General features: G+C 40.9%; 2 protein-coding genes across 2 annotated transcripts in view; both read left to right on the forward strand.

Annotated features, from left to right (window-relative positions):
* Window positions 1-1,363: 1,363 nt before the first annotated feature.
* LOC311034593 (rano class II histocompatibility antigen, A beta chain-like) lies at window positions 1,364-7,001 on the forward strand. The gene is made up of 6 exons (XM_084042474.1): window positions 1,364-1,504; window positions 3,947-4,216; window positions 4,490-4,774; window positions 5,782-5,898; window positions 6,076-6,105; window positions 6,669-7,001. The coding sequence occupies exons 1-6, from the start codon at window positions 1,441-1,443 to the stop codon at window positions 6,707-6,709; spliced, it is 807 nt and encodes a 268-aa protein (XP_083898600.1). The 5' UTR covers window positions 1,364-1,440; the 3' UTR covers window positions 6,710-7,001.
* Window positions 7,002-9,087: 2,086 nt separating this feature from the next.
* LOC311035199 (H-2 class II histocompatibility antigen, A-U alpha chain-like) overlaps window positions 9,088-17,342 on the forward strand; it is a gene marked incomplete at its 3' end in the record, with an annotated part of 48,964 nt that continues 40,709 nt past the window's right edge. The window contains exons 1-2 of the mRNA XM_084043278.1: window positions 9,088-9,404; window positions 11,047-11,304. Of these exons, the coding sequence (XP_083899404.1) occupies window positions 9,329-9,404; window positions 11,047-11,304 (334 nt within the window). The 5' untranslated portion in view covers window positions 9,088-9,328. The remainder of the gene's footprint in view (window positions 9,405-11,046; window positions 11,305-17,342) is intronic.

A 17,342-nucleotide genomic window follows, 5' to 3' on the forward strand; every position in this document is an offset into this window, starting at 1 on the left:
GCTCACAACGCGTCGCATCGCGACGCGTTGTGAGCTTGTAGATCTGCTATTTTCAAATAGCTGATGTATATGTTAAAGTGCTCACGTGGTCGCTAATCTGTCCACTACAGGGTGCTGACTAAAACAAACTCAGTCAGACTCCACAAATGACAAATGGTGAGTCACACATTCTGACTCATTGTCAGTGGTTTAAAGTAACTTAGTAAATTTACTCAAGTACTGTACTTAAGTAAAAATGTTAGGTGTTTTTACTTTAGTGGAGTATTGCCAATTTTCAATACTTTTACTTCTACTCCACTACATCTCTTGAGGAAAATATTGTACCTTAACTCCACTACAATTATTTGAAAACTTTAGTTACTTTGTAGATATAAATTATGATATTATAAAACATACATTAACCACTTTAGCCCTATTTTATACCTAGGCTATTTGAAAATAGACGATCTACAAGCTCACAACGTCTAGCATCGCGACGCGTTGTGAGCTTGTAGATCTGCTATTTTCAAACATTTTAGTACTTTTACTCTTGGTACTTTAAGTATATTTTAATGCATTTGTACTTTCAGGGGCGCCGATTTATGTACGGGCTACTGGGGGCGCAAGCATGCTCGCTCGCATTTTTTTTTTTGTTCGAGTTTGTTACTTTTTTAGGGGGGGTTTTGTTACTTTAATGTGGTTAATTTGGTACAAACAATGTTTGTGGTGTTGGGTGCTCGTCATTTCTCCTGGGTGCTTTAGCCCCGAGGCACCCACAGTATTGGCACCTTTGTGTACTTTTACTCAAGTAACATTTTGAACGCAGGCCTTTTACTTGTACAGAGTATTTCTACTGATAATTATTATTGATAATTTCACTCAAGTAAAAGTGAGTACTTTTTCCACCACTGCTCATTGTTGTTAATATAATGATATTAAAGCTGGAATCCATAACTTTTATGTCCTACCCGTAATTCGAACCCAGGTCTCTTGTGACGAGAGACCAAATTTCTACCACTCCGGGTGAAACATTGTACTTCAGGCAGTACTACTTGTCAACCACTAGGTGTCCTCCCAACACCAGGGTGTAAATGTCTCAATGACCAGAGAGGCCACCTCCAACCACTGCTACATGTACTAGTTATGTTGTATTAACTCAACTTAAAATATCATTTTATTCATTAAAATAAGCAACTCCAATCATTTATAACTACATCAAAGTTGTGAATCTTTTCCTGCGCAGAAGTCTGGTTTTGATTACTGTTTAATTCAGAATACAAGGGGGGGGAAACTGTTGAGGGACTGTAGTCTTCACATAATCTGTTGTTGTTTGTGTTGTTATAGTAACCAAATCACAGCTTGTAGATCAGCTTTTCTGGTGCGCGACACTGTCGAACATCAAAGTCCAAATGGGGCTTTAACTGCCAGTGACTGCAGACTGTTCCTCATTCCTGGTCGATCATGGCTGTGGTAAAATGCGTCTGCTCTGCACTCTGGATGTTCATCCTGTCTATGCCTGCTGTGGGTGAGTTCACCGGAGAAGTGTTTCTTTTCTTGACATTTGAGATGTATTATTTATCATGATGTTACGTGTGTGTGTGTGTGTGTGTGTGTGTGTGTGTGTGTGTGTGTGTGTGTGTGTGTGTGTGTGTGTGTGTGTGTGTGTGTGTGTGTGTGTGTGTGTGTGTGTGTGTGTGTGTGTGTGTGTGTGTGTGTGTGTGTGTGTGTGTGTGTGTGTATACAAGTAGGCAGTGAGTATTAGGCTGAATCCACATTTGAAAGACCAGAACAAGTTGGAAAACAGCAATTAGTTGACATTAAGCTTTTAAGAAATATATATGTGTATGTATATATATATATATACACGTATGTATGTATGTATGTATATCTCACATACACACACTTGTTGGAAGACTTGGTGTATGTGTGTGTGTGTGTGTGTGTGTGTGTGTGTGTGTGTGTGTGTGTGTGTGTGTGTGTGTGTGTGTGTGTGTGTGTGTGTGTGCGCATCATGTTACAGTAAATGTAGGGAAACAGGACATTTCCCACCAGATCAGTAAATGTGGGAAAGGTCACAATACAGCTAGACAACTTAAAGGTCACTGTGAGTTCATTGTTGTAGAGAGAAGTATCAACTTCACCTTCCTGTTAAATCATGTCTCTCATGTTCTGGATCATGTTTAAAAACTCATATTTTTCCAAAGATTTCAGAGGGAGGACAGGGGATCATGCAGTATGTGCAATTTAAAAATGGCCAATAACCTGTTCAACCTTTTGTTAATGGCGGGTCCGCGGACCACCCTGGGTCCAAATGATCCAACACTGAGGATTTTACAGTGAATATTGGAGTTTCAGAGATTAGTGATTAGAGATTCATTAGTGGTGGAAAAAGTATGACATTTTTTTACATAAGTAAAAGTATCAATACTGCAATACTGAAATACTGTTTCAAGTAAAAGTTCTGTATTAAAATATTCGATACCAAAAGTATTGGTATCAAAATGTACTTAAAGTACCATAAGTAGAACGTACTCATTATGCAGAATGTCCCATTTCACAAGTTTTCAAAATGCATACAAATCTTTTGAAAATAGCAGATCTACAAGCTCACAATGCATGCAATGCATGTCTAACTTGGGATCTTGAAAAAAAAACGTTGAGATTCACTGACCTATATGACTTCCACAATGGCTTTCCAACTTGGATGTGGTGGCATGAGGTCATTGGCTGCACGACACGGGCACTCGGCTTGATTCTCAAGGCCTTGCTGTCGGCGCACCTTGCCTCAAGTGATGAAATGTGTGTAAAAGCATTCTTTATTCTGTTGAGAGTGAGACAAAACCAGCGCTCCCCCCTCCCTCACTAGGGTCCATTCAGTCTAGCACCTCAAGGTGGCGTCCGGGGACCGCCAGGGGTCCTCAGGTGAGTTCCAGGGGGTCCTCAGCAAAAGCGTCACAATGCGTAAATCCATTTATATATGTTGGCTATTCAAAAATAGCAGATCTACAAGCTCGCAGTGCGGCACGAAGTAACCCGCTGCGAGCTCGTAGATCTGCTATTTCTTATAACAATATTGAAAACCGACAAAATAATTTCAGATGGGGGTCCACGGCCAAATACATGTTAATTTGGGGGTCCTTGATACGAAAACGTTTTGAGAACCACTGCTCTAGCATTAACCGCCTCAAAACATTCTGATGGACCACTCTCTGGTGGATGTCATGCCCAATTTAGGATCTGTTGTATATAATAATAATAATAAACTTTATTTGTATAGCACCTTTCATGACATGAAATGCAGCGCAAAGTGCTTTACAGAGCAAGAATACAGTTACAGTTACAACCAATTTAACAATAAAGCAAACAAAAAATAAAATAAAATAAAAGCAAAAGCATAAAACATTAAAATAGGCAATACAGTGAGGACTTAAAATCAACCAAAGAGTCAGCTAAAAGCAAGAGTGAAGAAATAGGTCTTGAGCTGTGCTTTAAAGCTATCGACAGCTATTTGTCATAACTTTGTATGACAAAGTTAAAATCAGGCTTTAGTGTGCTTATTAAATATATTATTTTATGAATATAGACATTTACCTGCCATTGGAAATCCCTGTTTTCCTACATTTACCATATAATTTAAATGTATTATTAATACATTTATTTGTTATTCAATAATGAATTAATTAAGTGACTCATTAATTCATTCATTCATTTTCAGGCGCACCTGCCTCAATTGATGAAATGCATATAAAAGCATTCTTCATTCAGTTGAGAGTGAGACAAAACCAGCGCTCCACCTCTCTCACTCAGGTCCATTCAGTCTTAACCACCTCAGAGCGTTCTGATGGACCATTCTCTGGTCTTTTAGCCAAATAAATCTAAAGTGACACAGATGCGTTCCAGGTCTTAATGGGTTAATCAAAACAAGTTGAAAACCAACCTTTTTATAACATCACTTTCACCCCTGCAGATGGTCTATTCGTTCATGGCATTATGCACTGCCAGTTCTCTGCCAGAGACAGCAGTGATGCTGTGTACCTGGAGCAGTACTACTTCAACCAGAGGCTGGTGGCTCAGTACAACAGCTCTACGGGCAAGTACACCGGCTACACCAAGGAAGCCATACGCTATGCGGAGGATGCCAACAAGAGCGCTTACATCATGGCGTTGCAGAGAAATAACAGTAATCACAACTGTATGAGCCACGTGTCTGCAGCGTATGATGCACTGAAAATAACTGGTGGGTGTATGAGCTAATGAGTACTGACCAGAGGTGGAAAGTAACTAAGTGAATTGACTTAAGTCTTTACTACTTTAATGAAGTCTTTACTTGATGGTGTGTGTGTGTGTGTGTGTGTGTGTGTGTGTGTGTGTGTGTGTGTGTGTGTGTGTGTGTGTGTGTGTGTGTGTGTGTGTGTGTGTGTGTGTGTGTGTGTGTGTGTGTGTGTGTGTGTGTGTGTGTGTGTGTGTGTGTGTGTGTGTGTGTGTGTGTGTGTGTGTGTGTGTGTACCAGTGCAGCCCAATGTCAGACTAAGGTCTCAGCGTCCATACCGCGGCAGCCGTCATCCTGGCCTCCTGGTGTGCAGTGTTCACAACTTCTACCCCAAAACCATCCGAGTCACATGGCTGAGGAACGGACAGGAAGTGACCTCGCACGCCAGCTTCACCGAAGAGCTGACCAATGGGAACTGGGCGTACCAGATTCACACTTACCTGGAGTACACGCCCACATATGGAGAAAAGATCACCTGTAAGGTAGAGCACGCCAGCCTCCAGGAGCCCATGCTAACTGACTGGGGTAATAATATAATAATAATAACCATGACAACCGTAATAAGAGTTTGTTCAATGCAAACGAAACAATATTTTTTTATCAAAAGCACATTTCAAATGTCAATCATTGCATTTTATCTCCGCCAGGCCGACAGGCCAGGAGTCAGAGATTATCGGAGAGTTTTCGCCCCTGTCTGTGTGTCAGTGTGTATATCTGTGCTGGACCGATCGGTGTCAAACTCTGAATGCCCACTACCAGTAGATCTCCACCCCACCTTTTTTCCCAAATTGGCTTGGTGGTGCTATAACAGGCCACTTCACGTTTTGGCCAATAACTCTTGAACCGCATGTTGTAAAATCTGTTTTTCCCCCCTGGATTTCTTGGATCACGACACATACATACAGTGTAGGCCATGCCCATTTCTGCCATTTTGCAATTTCTTCTTCTTCCAATTGGCAATGATTGTAGTTTGCAGGAGGGGCCTAATGTACAAAACATGCCACAAATCATGTCCAATCTACCAATGGCATTGACTATAAAATGGGGTTTTGATATTCCATACTGTTTGTCTGTAATTGGCATCAAAGAGTAGTAGGAGGGGCATATTTCTTACAAGAATCGGCATATATCATGAACACAACATCCAATCAACCCCAAATTGGAATCTCATCTTGATAGAGCGCACCTCCAAAACTGCTCACAACCCATGACTTACACAGCCGTGGCTAGGTAAACCCAGCCTGGCGGAGATAAGCACTAAGAGCCAGAGGAGCACACTTTTCTAGTCTTGATATTCCTAGCCATGTACATTGATGATCTTGGAATTAAAAGTTAAGTTAACTCAATGCCTAATACAGTAGATGCTTATTTTTTAGCAAAACGCGAAGGAAAATAAAAGCCTGGAGATCGAGGCTAGCTCAAACATAACCTGTCGTATGTAAGCCAAAGGGTGTATATTTTGATAAAGCAGATCACAAACATGAATGTGGTCTGAAACGTTAGTTGTTTGTTGACTGTGTTGTTGTTGTCAGATCCTACAGGTATGACGGAGTCCCACAGGATTAAGATAGGAATTGGAACAGCTGGCCTGCTAGCGGGACTAATGGTTCTCCTTGCTGGATTGATCTGCTACATGAGGAGCAATACTGGTGAGACTAATGAACACAAAGACAGAAAGGAAGAAAGAAAATAATAGTTAGAATTCACAGATGGGTGTTCTCCTCATTTAGAATAATTAGTAGTAAGTTGTAATTCAAAGAGGTATCTGTAATCTGTGTTATAACTTTAGGTCACATCTCTGAATTTGCCATGTTAACTTTCCACAGCTGGACTGGTGCAGGTGCCACTAAGAGAAGGTACGTTCATACATTACTGTAGGCTTTATCTTCAAATATTACATTTAACCACATGAACCCCAGTGTCCAGATCTACAAGCTCACAATGCATCGCCACGCGACACATTCCAAGCTTATCCGCACGTTTCCTAGGGCGTTGTGGGCATCACTTCCTGTCGATTTGCCATCCTGATACCTGATCAAATCGACAGGAAGTGATGCCCACAACGCCCTAGGAAACTTGTGGATAGATCGGCTATAAAATGATCTATAGAAGGGATTTGAGGTTGATTGAGGGAAACAGCCCTTTAGCAGACCTAATATAGAGCCCTGGGGGACTCCAGTCATAGAGTTTAAGTGGTCAATTCACAGAAACAATTACACTTTGGTTTGGGTTGTGTATTATCTTAATGATGATGATCCAAATATTGTTAAGATATATATGATAGTTGCTCCGTTTGAATAGACACAGCATTTGTTTAGTTTTTTTTCATGTCAACCTTCTGTTTATATTACTATTTGAAGAGTCTGGATCTTCTTCCTTATTCATAGTCAATTCATCTCTACCTGTCCCTGCGTTACAGCATCGTCTACGAGAGAAGACACACCTGCAGATCCACAGTGATGTTCACGAGGCTTTCAAACCACATACATGTTTGACATTGTGGCCTTTTGTAATCTAACTTTGTTTCTTTCTCTACCCCCATGACTCTTCTCTTACACCTGTAAACTTGTGATGTGACAATAAAGTTGAACTTTTGCAGGGTGCTCAGCTGTACGGTTTGTCTTATAGGGCTGGGTTTTACAACCTCACGATCGATATGTATTACGATACAGAGGCCACGATCGATATGTATTACGATACAGAGGCCACGATCCATATGTATTACGATACAGAGGCCACGATCCATATGTATTACGATACAGAGGCCACGATCCATTTGTATTACGATACAGAGGCCACGATCCATATGTATTACGATACAGAGGCCACGATACGATATGTATCGTGATACGCGGTGATTTTGAAATAAATTTAGTTTAGCAGAGTCCTAGACCACCGATTGCTGATTGTTTTGACCGATATATTGTCAGAAAATATACAGTTTCCAAATCATTTAAACAAAAAGCAAGGAAATAAATACAAATAAAAATAAACAATGTTTTGATGGATGAATGCAAAAGAGTTAAAGATTTAATCATGTATATCACCACTGTCTGGCAGAAACTGATGCTTCTTTTTGAAAGCCGTGTCACACAGCATTTGTCTTACAGTACTGTCAGAAGTAATTTGTGATGCCCATATTATTCACCAGCAGCGGGGTTGGTTTTCCCTGTTCACTCTCTAGGTATGTCTTACTTACAGTGTTGTCAGATGTCATTTGTGATATTCAGCTAAATATATCTGCCCATATTTACCAGCAGCGGGGTTGGTTTTCCCTGTTCACCTTATAGTTCCCAGCAGTGAGCAAAGATATGCTCTTCTCTTGTAAAACCAGTCAGACTGGCCTGACGGTGCCATCGCAACCCATGACGATGGGGTTGCCACCGTGCCAGGCTGTAATGTAAACAAATACCAAATTGGACCCATAAGAGTCCTAAGCAGGGCTTAACCCGTTAAAACTGGGGAAAGCATTAGTGTCACAATACAGTAGCCTTTCCATTATGCAGAATGTCCCATTTCACAGTTTCTTTCTAAATTCATCCCTATAGCTTTGGAATGAAAAGGCATTGTTTTTTTTAGGGTTTTTCAGAATCGACACAATGTTAGCATAACGCTGGCCAGGCATTTCAGTAGTGTAAAGTAACTAAGTACATTTACTTAGTGCAGTGAGTGGCAGTTGGGGCAAACGCAGTCCCCACAACCTCATTTACGATTCTGTGCCTATCGGTACATAACTCGGACGGCGCTTAGTCGACTAGCAGACCATCGGCCGATCGGCGCGGGCGCTCCTGGAGGCGCTCGGGCGCGCCTCTTCGGCCTCAAGGTCTGCTGAGTCGGCGCGCCTCCGTCATGGTCCAAAACTACACTTTATCGGCGAAAAAAAGTAGTCTGCGGTTGTTTGAAAAAGTATTGTCCCAAACAGGAGTCAAACCCAGACGGCCCAGAGGTAGTGGATCAGCGGTCCAAAGATTATCGAGGTGCGCCACTGAGGCCGGTGCCAAGATTGGATATTTGGGCTGTATTAGAATGTGACGTCCTAACTCTCTAATGTAGAGGAAAGAAGTCCCCGCGAGGCACTCCCGCATCCCAGATAGAGAGCCCTGTATAAAATACTGGAGGTTATGTGGTTATATTTACTTTGTGGGCCGTGCCGTGGAGTTATATTTACTTTGTGGGCCGTGAAGTGGAGTTATATTTACTTTGTGGGCCGTGGAGTGGAGTTATATTTACTTTGTGGGCCGTGGAGTGGAGTTATATTTACTTTGTGGGCCGCCCAGACCCAAAAAGTGGAGAAAAAAAGTTTAAAAAAAAAATATATATATATATATATATATATATTTTTTTTTTAACAGCCGGCCTGGTCGGCCTGAATTGTGCGGCCGTTCTGGAATTGTCCCAAATTTCCCAGTGGCCAGCACGTCCCTGCAGGTAACTGTATGTCAAATGCATACAGAGAGCCCTGCCAGCTGGGGATGGCGAGCAGAAGATGACATTTGGCAAGTAGCGTGGATGACACTCTACCAATTGCCCAGATTTGTGAACAACTGACAAAAGCCGGTGCAAGACTGAACGTCATGGTAGATGCAAGTGCTACCGCTTTGGCGTTCAGTGCACACAGCTGAGTGCCTGCAAATGTGACGATTAGAACAATTTGTGATCCAGACATGGGGGGGGGGGGGGTAAAAAGTCATATGTTGATACCAAAATAATCAAAATCCAATCACAATCCAGGTCAAAATACACATAAAATGTCTTTCCCCAGCAGCCATTTTGGAAAGTGGCAGCCACATTGTTTTTTGTGGCTGCCACTTTCCAAGGGCTCTCTAACCTAGCATTACGGTAAAACCTGTCAGAAACTGTGTGTGTGTGTGTGTGTGTGTGTGTGTGTGTGTGTGTGTGTGTGTGTGTGTGTGTGTGTGTGTGTGTGTGTGTGTGTGTGTGTGTGTGTGTGTGTGTGTGTGTGTGTGTGTGTGTGTGTGTGCCTTCCTCCATTGGTGAGAAAGAGGAAGTAAAGACAATACAACAGCCGTGGCGACTCCAGTGTGTCTTTGATGACTCTGTGATACACCGTAGAGAGAGATGAAGAATCCTACCACCACCACCATCCTCCTCTTCATCCCACTGACTTTCACAATCTGCTACACCACTTCTCAAAGTAAGAATCTTGCCACAAATTAATAATAATAATAATAATAATAAAACATTGACCAATATGTGTATTTAAAAAGCAGGATACATAATCAATGGAGAGAGGTTGGTAGTAATTAGTTACATTAACTTTTTTGAATACATTTGACTTGTAAGCCGAGTAAACATACTTTTCACTTTCACAAGAAATACTTGTACTTTTACTCCTTTACATTCGGGCCAGATGTAAAGGAGTAGAAGTATAATTTTTCAAATGATTTGGCAACATTTCACTTTGTTACCCAGAGACTTCAGACAATTGTGTTTATTTCTAATGGACAATATCGTTTTAGATTTTAGATTTTACTTTTCGATTTGAAATATGATATACAATAGTTTTTTTCTTGCTTTTTGTTGTTGCTACAGTGACATCATGCCCTTGCCCTAGTACAATAATAGTGTATAGGGTAACGGAATCATTGTCATGTCAAAGTCAAACAAAGGTGCTTATTCTTGCGTGGACTTGGCTCATTTTTGTTGCCCGGGAGCATTAAAGGAGTAGTTCACCTAAACAACAAATATATTCTACCAATTTCACACCCCATGAAGCCTTGAATTCATGGAGATTTTTCTGTTTTTGCCCTATTCCTAAGTCAGTAACCCCCAAGACAATGGTGGAAGATTGAAGATTGTTTTTTTGCGGGTTTTTCAGAATGGACACAATTTTACCATAACGCTGGCCAGGCATTTCCAGTGGTGTAAAGTAACTAAGTACATTTACTCAAGTACAGTACTTAAATACAATTTAGAGGTATTTTTACTTTACTGGCGTATTCTACTTCTACTCCACTACATCTCAGAGGCAAATATTGTACTTTTACTCCACTTCAATTATTTGAAAATTTAAGTTACTTGTTACTTTGCAGATATAAATTATTACATTATAAAACATACATTAACCACTTTAACCCAATGTGTGTTTTTATAATTACCAGCAGTTAAACCAATAACTAATTTCCACACATGAGGATAATATATTTCAGCAGTCTTATCGGTCAGCAGAAGCAGACTCAGAGTTTGTGATTGAATGGACTTGCCCCCTTAGCAGGGGCTGTCAGTAAAACAACAATCCATAAAATATAGGTATTGTATATCTAGGTATAATCAAGCAACAACACAGAAATGTCTGGGGGTCACACAAAAGCCTGAGCAGACATGCAAATGAAGTGTCCAGAAATGTTCCCTTTTAATGACCAGAACGTATCAATTAGTACATAATCTAGGCCAGGGGTCTTCAACGTTTTCAGGCCAAGGACCCCCTAGCTGAGAGAGAGATGAAGCAGGGACCCACTCTATATTGTATGAAATTGTGTTTCAGATAAACTTTTTCTGCTCTTTTTTCCCTCTACACCTATAACTCTTTGCCAAAAATAGCCGATCTACAAGCTCACAACGTTGTGAGCTTGTAGATCTGCTATTTTTGGCTAAAGTTCTCCTCAGAAAAGGGATGCTAGGGTTCAAGTGGTTAATGTGAAGAAAAAAATCATATCACACAAAGATTTGGTGGACCCCCTGTATTAACTCTGAGGACCCCCTGGGGGTCCCGGACCCCCTGTTGAAGACCCCTGATCTAGACTACTAATTAGTAAATGTTATATTTGTTTTTCCAGTTATCCATGACATTCGGTATGTGGTGGGCTGCACTGCAAACAGCACTGAGATACAGCTGGCCTTTGACGGAGACGAGGCATTTTACGTGGACTTCCAGAAACGAGAGGTCGTGTTCACCGCTCCCCCCTTCCTTGGCAGTCTACCCTCAATCTTGGATATTCAGCATTTGCTTGTCAATGCTGGGAAAAACAGGAAAGTGTGTTGGGAACTGCTGGCGGTATTGACGGCAATGGAGAAGAATCCACCCGAAAAACAAGGTAAAGGACAAAATATAGCTTCTATATATTATACAGTATATATATCTGTATATATCAACATGTTCTTCTGCCTACACATACGTCATGTCCTGGTCAATCTGGGAACCCTGAGCTAACTGAAAATGAAAAACAGCGACCTCTGCTGTTTGTTCTATCTCAGTTAGCTCTGGGCGGAAGAAAGTCTGCCTTCACCGCTCCACTTCCGGGTGGTGCGACTATGTTTTCATTCCCACTAACGTTTTTTTTTTTCTTTTTTGGCTGGACTGAATAGTGAGGGGACACAGTGTCCTTTAATTAAACAGGCTCCGGCGCCACTGCGTTGAAGACCCCTGGTTTAGAATATTTCGCGGTCCCGTTTTCATTTTTCACAAGATCGGTGGTTGTTGCAATGACCTGCACTACTATACAGTACTTCACCATATGTTGCGCTATGACGAAATAACCCCACACAATCTAACAGCATGTACGTTCCCGAAAAAGTAATTGCGGATTCGGCCACGCCCCGAAATACCCGTATGTGTGTCTCAAAGAATGAGCCATGTTGTTTCTAATTTGATGACGTCACCGCAGGGATTGGTCAAGGCCCAGGTTGCCTATAGGTCAGGGGTCTTCAACAGGGGGTCCGGGACCCCTAGGGGGTCCTCAGAGTTACTACAGGGGGTCTGCCAAATCTTTGTGTGGTATGATTCTTTTTTTTACCTTAACCACTTGAACCCTAACATCCCTTTTCTGAGAACTTTAGCCAAAAATAGCAGATCTACAAGCTCACAACGCCTCGCGCTGCGAGGCGTTGCGAAACACAATTTTATAGGGGGTCCCTGCTTCATCTCTCTCTCAGCTAGGGGGTCCTTGGCCTGAAAATGTTGAAGACCCCTGCTATAGGTATTTAACAAGGTCCCTAATCAAGCGCAGGTGTTGCTTGTGGCAGAGGCACACAGTTTTTTGACTGTGTTCATGAGGGCTGGTGGTGTGTATGTGTTGACTGTTTATTTTTGCCCTATTTATTTATTTATTTATTTGTATGTATGCTGAAGTGACGACCAAGTGACAGAGAATAAATATATATATTTTGTGGAACTCAACCGACATGTTCTGGACATCAATTTGTATTGAGCACATGTCTGAACTTTAATCCCTGGCCGTCGGCAATCCCAGTATTGCCAGAAGTATAGGACTTTTGACACTACAGCTTCTTTACTCTACAACAGTGATGGACATGTTCTTTTTTTATTTATTTAGTTTTTTTGTTTTCAGTAGTCAATTAGTATTAATAGAGTATATTTTTTAAGTCAGAGTTTGATTAATCAAACATCATCTTCCATTGGCCATTGTAATCATTACATACAGTACATACTATAGAGCTGTAGACCCCTGTTATTGAACAGACACTCTAAAGCAATGATTACTGTCAGAATACAAACACTTATTTTACCAAAAAAGTATCTCTTACTTACTGCATATTTAACCTTTGGAACCCGCCACTCCATCCAACAGAAGCTCCTGACAGTGTCCTATACCCATCAGAGGAGGTGGAGCTGGGGAAGGAGAACAGACTCATCTGCTACGTCAAACACTTCTACCCTCCATCCATCCAGGTCAGCAGAGGTGGACTAAAGTACTCAAACCAAGTACTTGAGTACAGATTGTCCTGGTCAAATATTACTTCAACTACAAGTGAAAATGTCTCTGTAAAAATTGGTTCTTGAGTACTGGAGTACTCAAAAGTGCATGTTCCCTCCCTACAAATTAGTTTCAATTCAATCTTTATTAGCAGACTCAGGTCCATAGACAAGGTACAAGGAATAAACATAAAAGAAACACGACAGGCAGTATGGAGTGGTGTGCAATAAGCCTTAAACAATGACACTTTACTAGAACATTGACTGAACTTAAGAGCAATAGAGTTTGCTTGAGCATACAGCTTTCAGTGGAGTCAAAAGTGCAATATCTGTCCTGTAGTTCAGTGAAGTGAACGTCCTAAGTCCGAAAAATACAAATACTCAAGTAAATATATCTCATTACTTGTCCACCGCTGCAGGTCAGCTGGACCAGGAATGGTGAAGCGGTGAACCACGGAGCGTCTCTGAGCCGCTACTTCCCTGATGAGGACGGAACCTTCCACCAGTTCTCCTCACTGGACTTCATCCCCCATGAGGGAGACGAGTACAGCTGCAGTGTGACGCACCCTGCCCTGGACCAGCCCACGGTCAGGTTCTGGGGTCAGTATGATGCTTTCAACATGTTTTTATGCATGGACCAGCCCACGCTCAGGTTCTGGGGTCAGTATGATGCTTTCAACAAATGTTTTTATGCATGGACCAGCCCACGCTCAGGTTCTGGGGTCAGTACGATGCTTTTAACATGTTTTTTAGGATTAGGGTTATCCATAATTACAGATTGCACATGGAACTCACACCATTAATAGACCCTGTTATGATTTAACCCATTACGACCTGAGGCCGAGTCTACAACTGTCTTCTGAATCCACAGTTTTCTGGACCCCAAAAATAAATAAATGTATTTGGCCGCCGACCCCCATCTCAAAAATATTTTGTTCGAGGTACCCCCAGAAACAAAGATTTGAGTTAAGAATGTTTGCTTTAAATATATATATATATATATTAAAAGACTTGCACAAATGTTCACGATTTTTCAAAAATAGAAGATAAACAAGCTCATAGCGCGACACAAAGTGACGCGCTATGAGCTTGTATATCTGCTATTTTTTAATATCCAAAGTATAAAATAATGCTTTTTAGCTCAAATCTAAAACATGTGACATTAGTGATATGCCTGATTTCACACTAATTGACCATATTCTTGAAACTGCAAGACACAATGAACAATTTAAATGTAACAGGAAATGATTATTTTGGATACCTTATAATCCCACGGTGGAACTTCCACATTAAACAATGAAGTGGAAGTTTGAGGTTAAAAGTCTGTTAAAGACAACAAAGACAACATAGTGGATAAAGGAGAACTTGGGCAGAATACACTTTTTGTTTGTGTTCATTAAGTGAGAAAAAATAATATTTTGACTCATACTGTATTCCCAGATAACCGTACAACCTATTAGGCCAGGGGTGGGCAAGATTTCTTTCCAGGGGGCCATACTGACTTCCATAAAGTGAGTGAGGGGCCACACATTGTACAATTGAAACTTGAAACATATAGTGCTAAATTATGTTAAAACTACATGTATTTGGTAGACATGCCATGATGCCACACTACTTTATGATAAGGTACTTGCTTTCACAACAATCATTTTCAGTTACAAAATGTTGTAACTGAAAATTGTTCTGTTATTTTTTTTTTCTGTATCGCTCTGTACTCTGGCCTTACAATAACAAGATGACTTTCATAAAACAATCCACGTCAATGCCGTATCAACTTTTAAATGAGCCTATAAATGTATACAGCATCTTATCTGATATGCACCACTCCATAGGTCACTGATCAAACGCATTGCATAGTGTTATAAATATGGACTCAAGGTTGACTGTTTCACTGTTAAATAATAATAAAACATTTGAGTACATACGGATGGAGGAATGCAGGTAGTACTCAAATGGTACATATGAATTACTATTAATTGGAGTAGTTAAATAGATTTTTCTGAAAACCATAAACATATGGCAGCCTTTTAGAATATACATTTTCGGTGGGGCATACTGACTTCCATAAAGTGAGTGAGGGGCCACACATTGTTGAAACTTGAAACATATAGTGCTGAATTATGTTAAAACTACATGGATTTGGTTGACATGCCACACTACTTTATGATAAGGTACTTGCTTTCACAACAATTATTTTCAGTTACAAAATGTTGTAACTGAAAATTGTTCGGTTAATTTTTTTTTTCTGTATCACTCTGTACACTGGCCTTACAATAAAAGATGACTTGCATAAAACAATCCACGTCAATGCCGTATCAACTTTTAAATGAGCCTATAAATGTATACAGCATCTTATCTGATATGCACCACTCAGGTCACTGATCAAACGCATTGCATAGTGTTATAAATATGGACTTAAGGTTGACTGTTTCACTGTTAAATATAATAAAACATTTGAGTACACTACACACGGATGGAGGAATGCAGGTAGTACTCAAATGGTACATATGAATTACTATTAATTGGAGTAGTTAAATAAGTTTTTCTGAAAACCATTAACATATGGCAGCCTTTTAGAATGTACGTTTTTGGTGGGGGTCATTTTGTTTTTCTTTGAGGACTTGGCGGGCCTGATTAAGATGGTCAAAGGGCCGGGTCCGGCCCCCGGGCCGTATGTTGCCCATGTGTGTATTAGGCCTACCCAACGTTCTACCAAAGTTAGCATGGGGTTATCTCGTGACTCAAATTCAACTAATGACTTGTACACTTACATTATTCTCGTACAACTAAAACAGTGGTTCTCAAAGTGGGGTGCGGTGACCCAGAGGGGTCCTTGAAAGGGTTCCAGGTGGTCCCAATCCCCAGCTAAATCATTGATAGTTAGGAGAAACTTATGGTCTATAAAACACTCGTACAGTTTGGTATGCATTTGTAGACCATAGACCCCCATAACGCTGAGAGTGAGAGCTGTGGGGGGGGGGGGGGGTCTGTGGTCTAATACATACCAAACTGGGAGTCCTTGAAATAAAACAAGATATGACACAGTCATATGATACCAGTTTGCGGCATGGCTATTTTCAAATAGCCGACGGTTGAAAGTGCTCATGTGGCCTATAGTTGCTTCTTTTGGGCTTGCTTTCCTAGACCTGGTTGCTTATTTCTCTCACTAAACATGGCAACGTTGAAAGGCCAAATGAGGAGCAGCGCCACAGTTCATAGAGATACATACAGTGGCCGAACACAGTATTGCGTGTCGGGGTCGTCTTTAGATCCCATATTCTGAGAGGATATTGAGCCCTCATTGGCTAAATGACCAACCAATGAGGAAAAAGTCACGCAGATGGACCAGCCGATGAGGAAAAAGTGCCTACTAGCGAGTGTAGATATAGACCAGGTTTGGCAACCTGGTAAAAAGTTTTAGAATGACTTAACAAAACAAGCAAGTAATAGGCTAAAGAAAGCGCTCAAAGCAACAACAGCTCTTTCACCCTTTTGTTGTGTCTCTGGTGGCATTGTGATTTGTTGTCCCTCTGCAGACTCAGAGCCTGAGCAGGTGGTGAGGCCCAGTTCTGGAGTGGACGTGTTCTGTGGAGTGGGCCTGACTCTGGGCACTCTGGCCGCAGCAGGGGGAATGTTCCTCATCGTCAAGAGTGGCCGTGTGTGATGTGGAGGAGGAAGCTGTATAGTGGCGAGTTTTGAGCTTGTAGATCTCACTCTTTTGGAAAGTGCAGTTTTGCCCTCGACACTGAGATTTCCGTACTGTACCAGCCGTATTAATGAGAATGCTAAGACAAACTCAATGCACAATTTATAAGAAAGGGTCATGAGGGTCTTAACAAAACATTTTCAGGGGCAGAACAGTTGTTGCAGTCCCCTTTGCAAAGTATATATGTGTGGAAAATTGAATTACAATTTAATTCACTGTCGTGTCAATCAAGCTGCTAAGATAGTTGTATGTTTTTGTAACTTCTACCTCCGAACTGCCCCTTGATGGTAGGACTTCCGGGGCAGAGTACTTAAAAGCAATGCAATCAGGACGTTACAGGAACGCCCTATTACACCAGTCTACAGAATAATATATATTCTCTACTGAAAATCTGTATGGAACTTGATATTACTGCTGCAGTTACTACAACTACAAATGTGTAGCAAATATGTGGTTCAAATTACTAAGGTGTATATTTTTGTACAATGTAAATACAACTACTACCGGTATTATCACATTCATCACATTTTCAGATTATTATTGTTTTGTACTGTATGTCCTGTTCAAATAATAACATGTTTACTACTTCTGCTACTACTATTTTTTTTTGATTGATTGATTTATTGATTGATTGATTGAATACTTTGTTGGCTAGATTGAAAACAGTACTGTTAGTTCTAATCTCTTGATTGACAAGGTCCCCAACCAATAGC

The sequence above is a fragment of the Gymnoscopelus microlampas genome (genome assembly GCF_963454915.1).
Source record: "Gymnoscopelus microlampas genome assembly, chromosome: 19".
NCBI lineage: Eukaryota > Metazoa > Chordata > Actinopteri > Myctophiformes > Myctophidae > Gymnoscopelus > Gymnoscopelus microlampas.

Coding starts and splice junctions, on each gene's coding strand:
- LOC311034593 (XM_084042474.1), top strand. CDS start 1,441: ATGGCTGTGGTAAAATGCGTCTGCTCTGCACTCTGGATGTTCATCCTG. Junction 4,775..5,781: donor GCCCATGCTAACTGACTGGG/GTAATAATATAA, acceptor TGTTGTTGTCAG/ATCCTACAGGTATGACGGAG. Junction 6,106..6,668: donor GCAGGTGCCACTAAGAGAAG/GTACGTTCATAC, acceptor CCTGCGTTACAG/CATCGTCTACGAGAGAAGAC.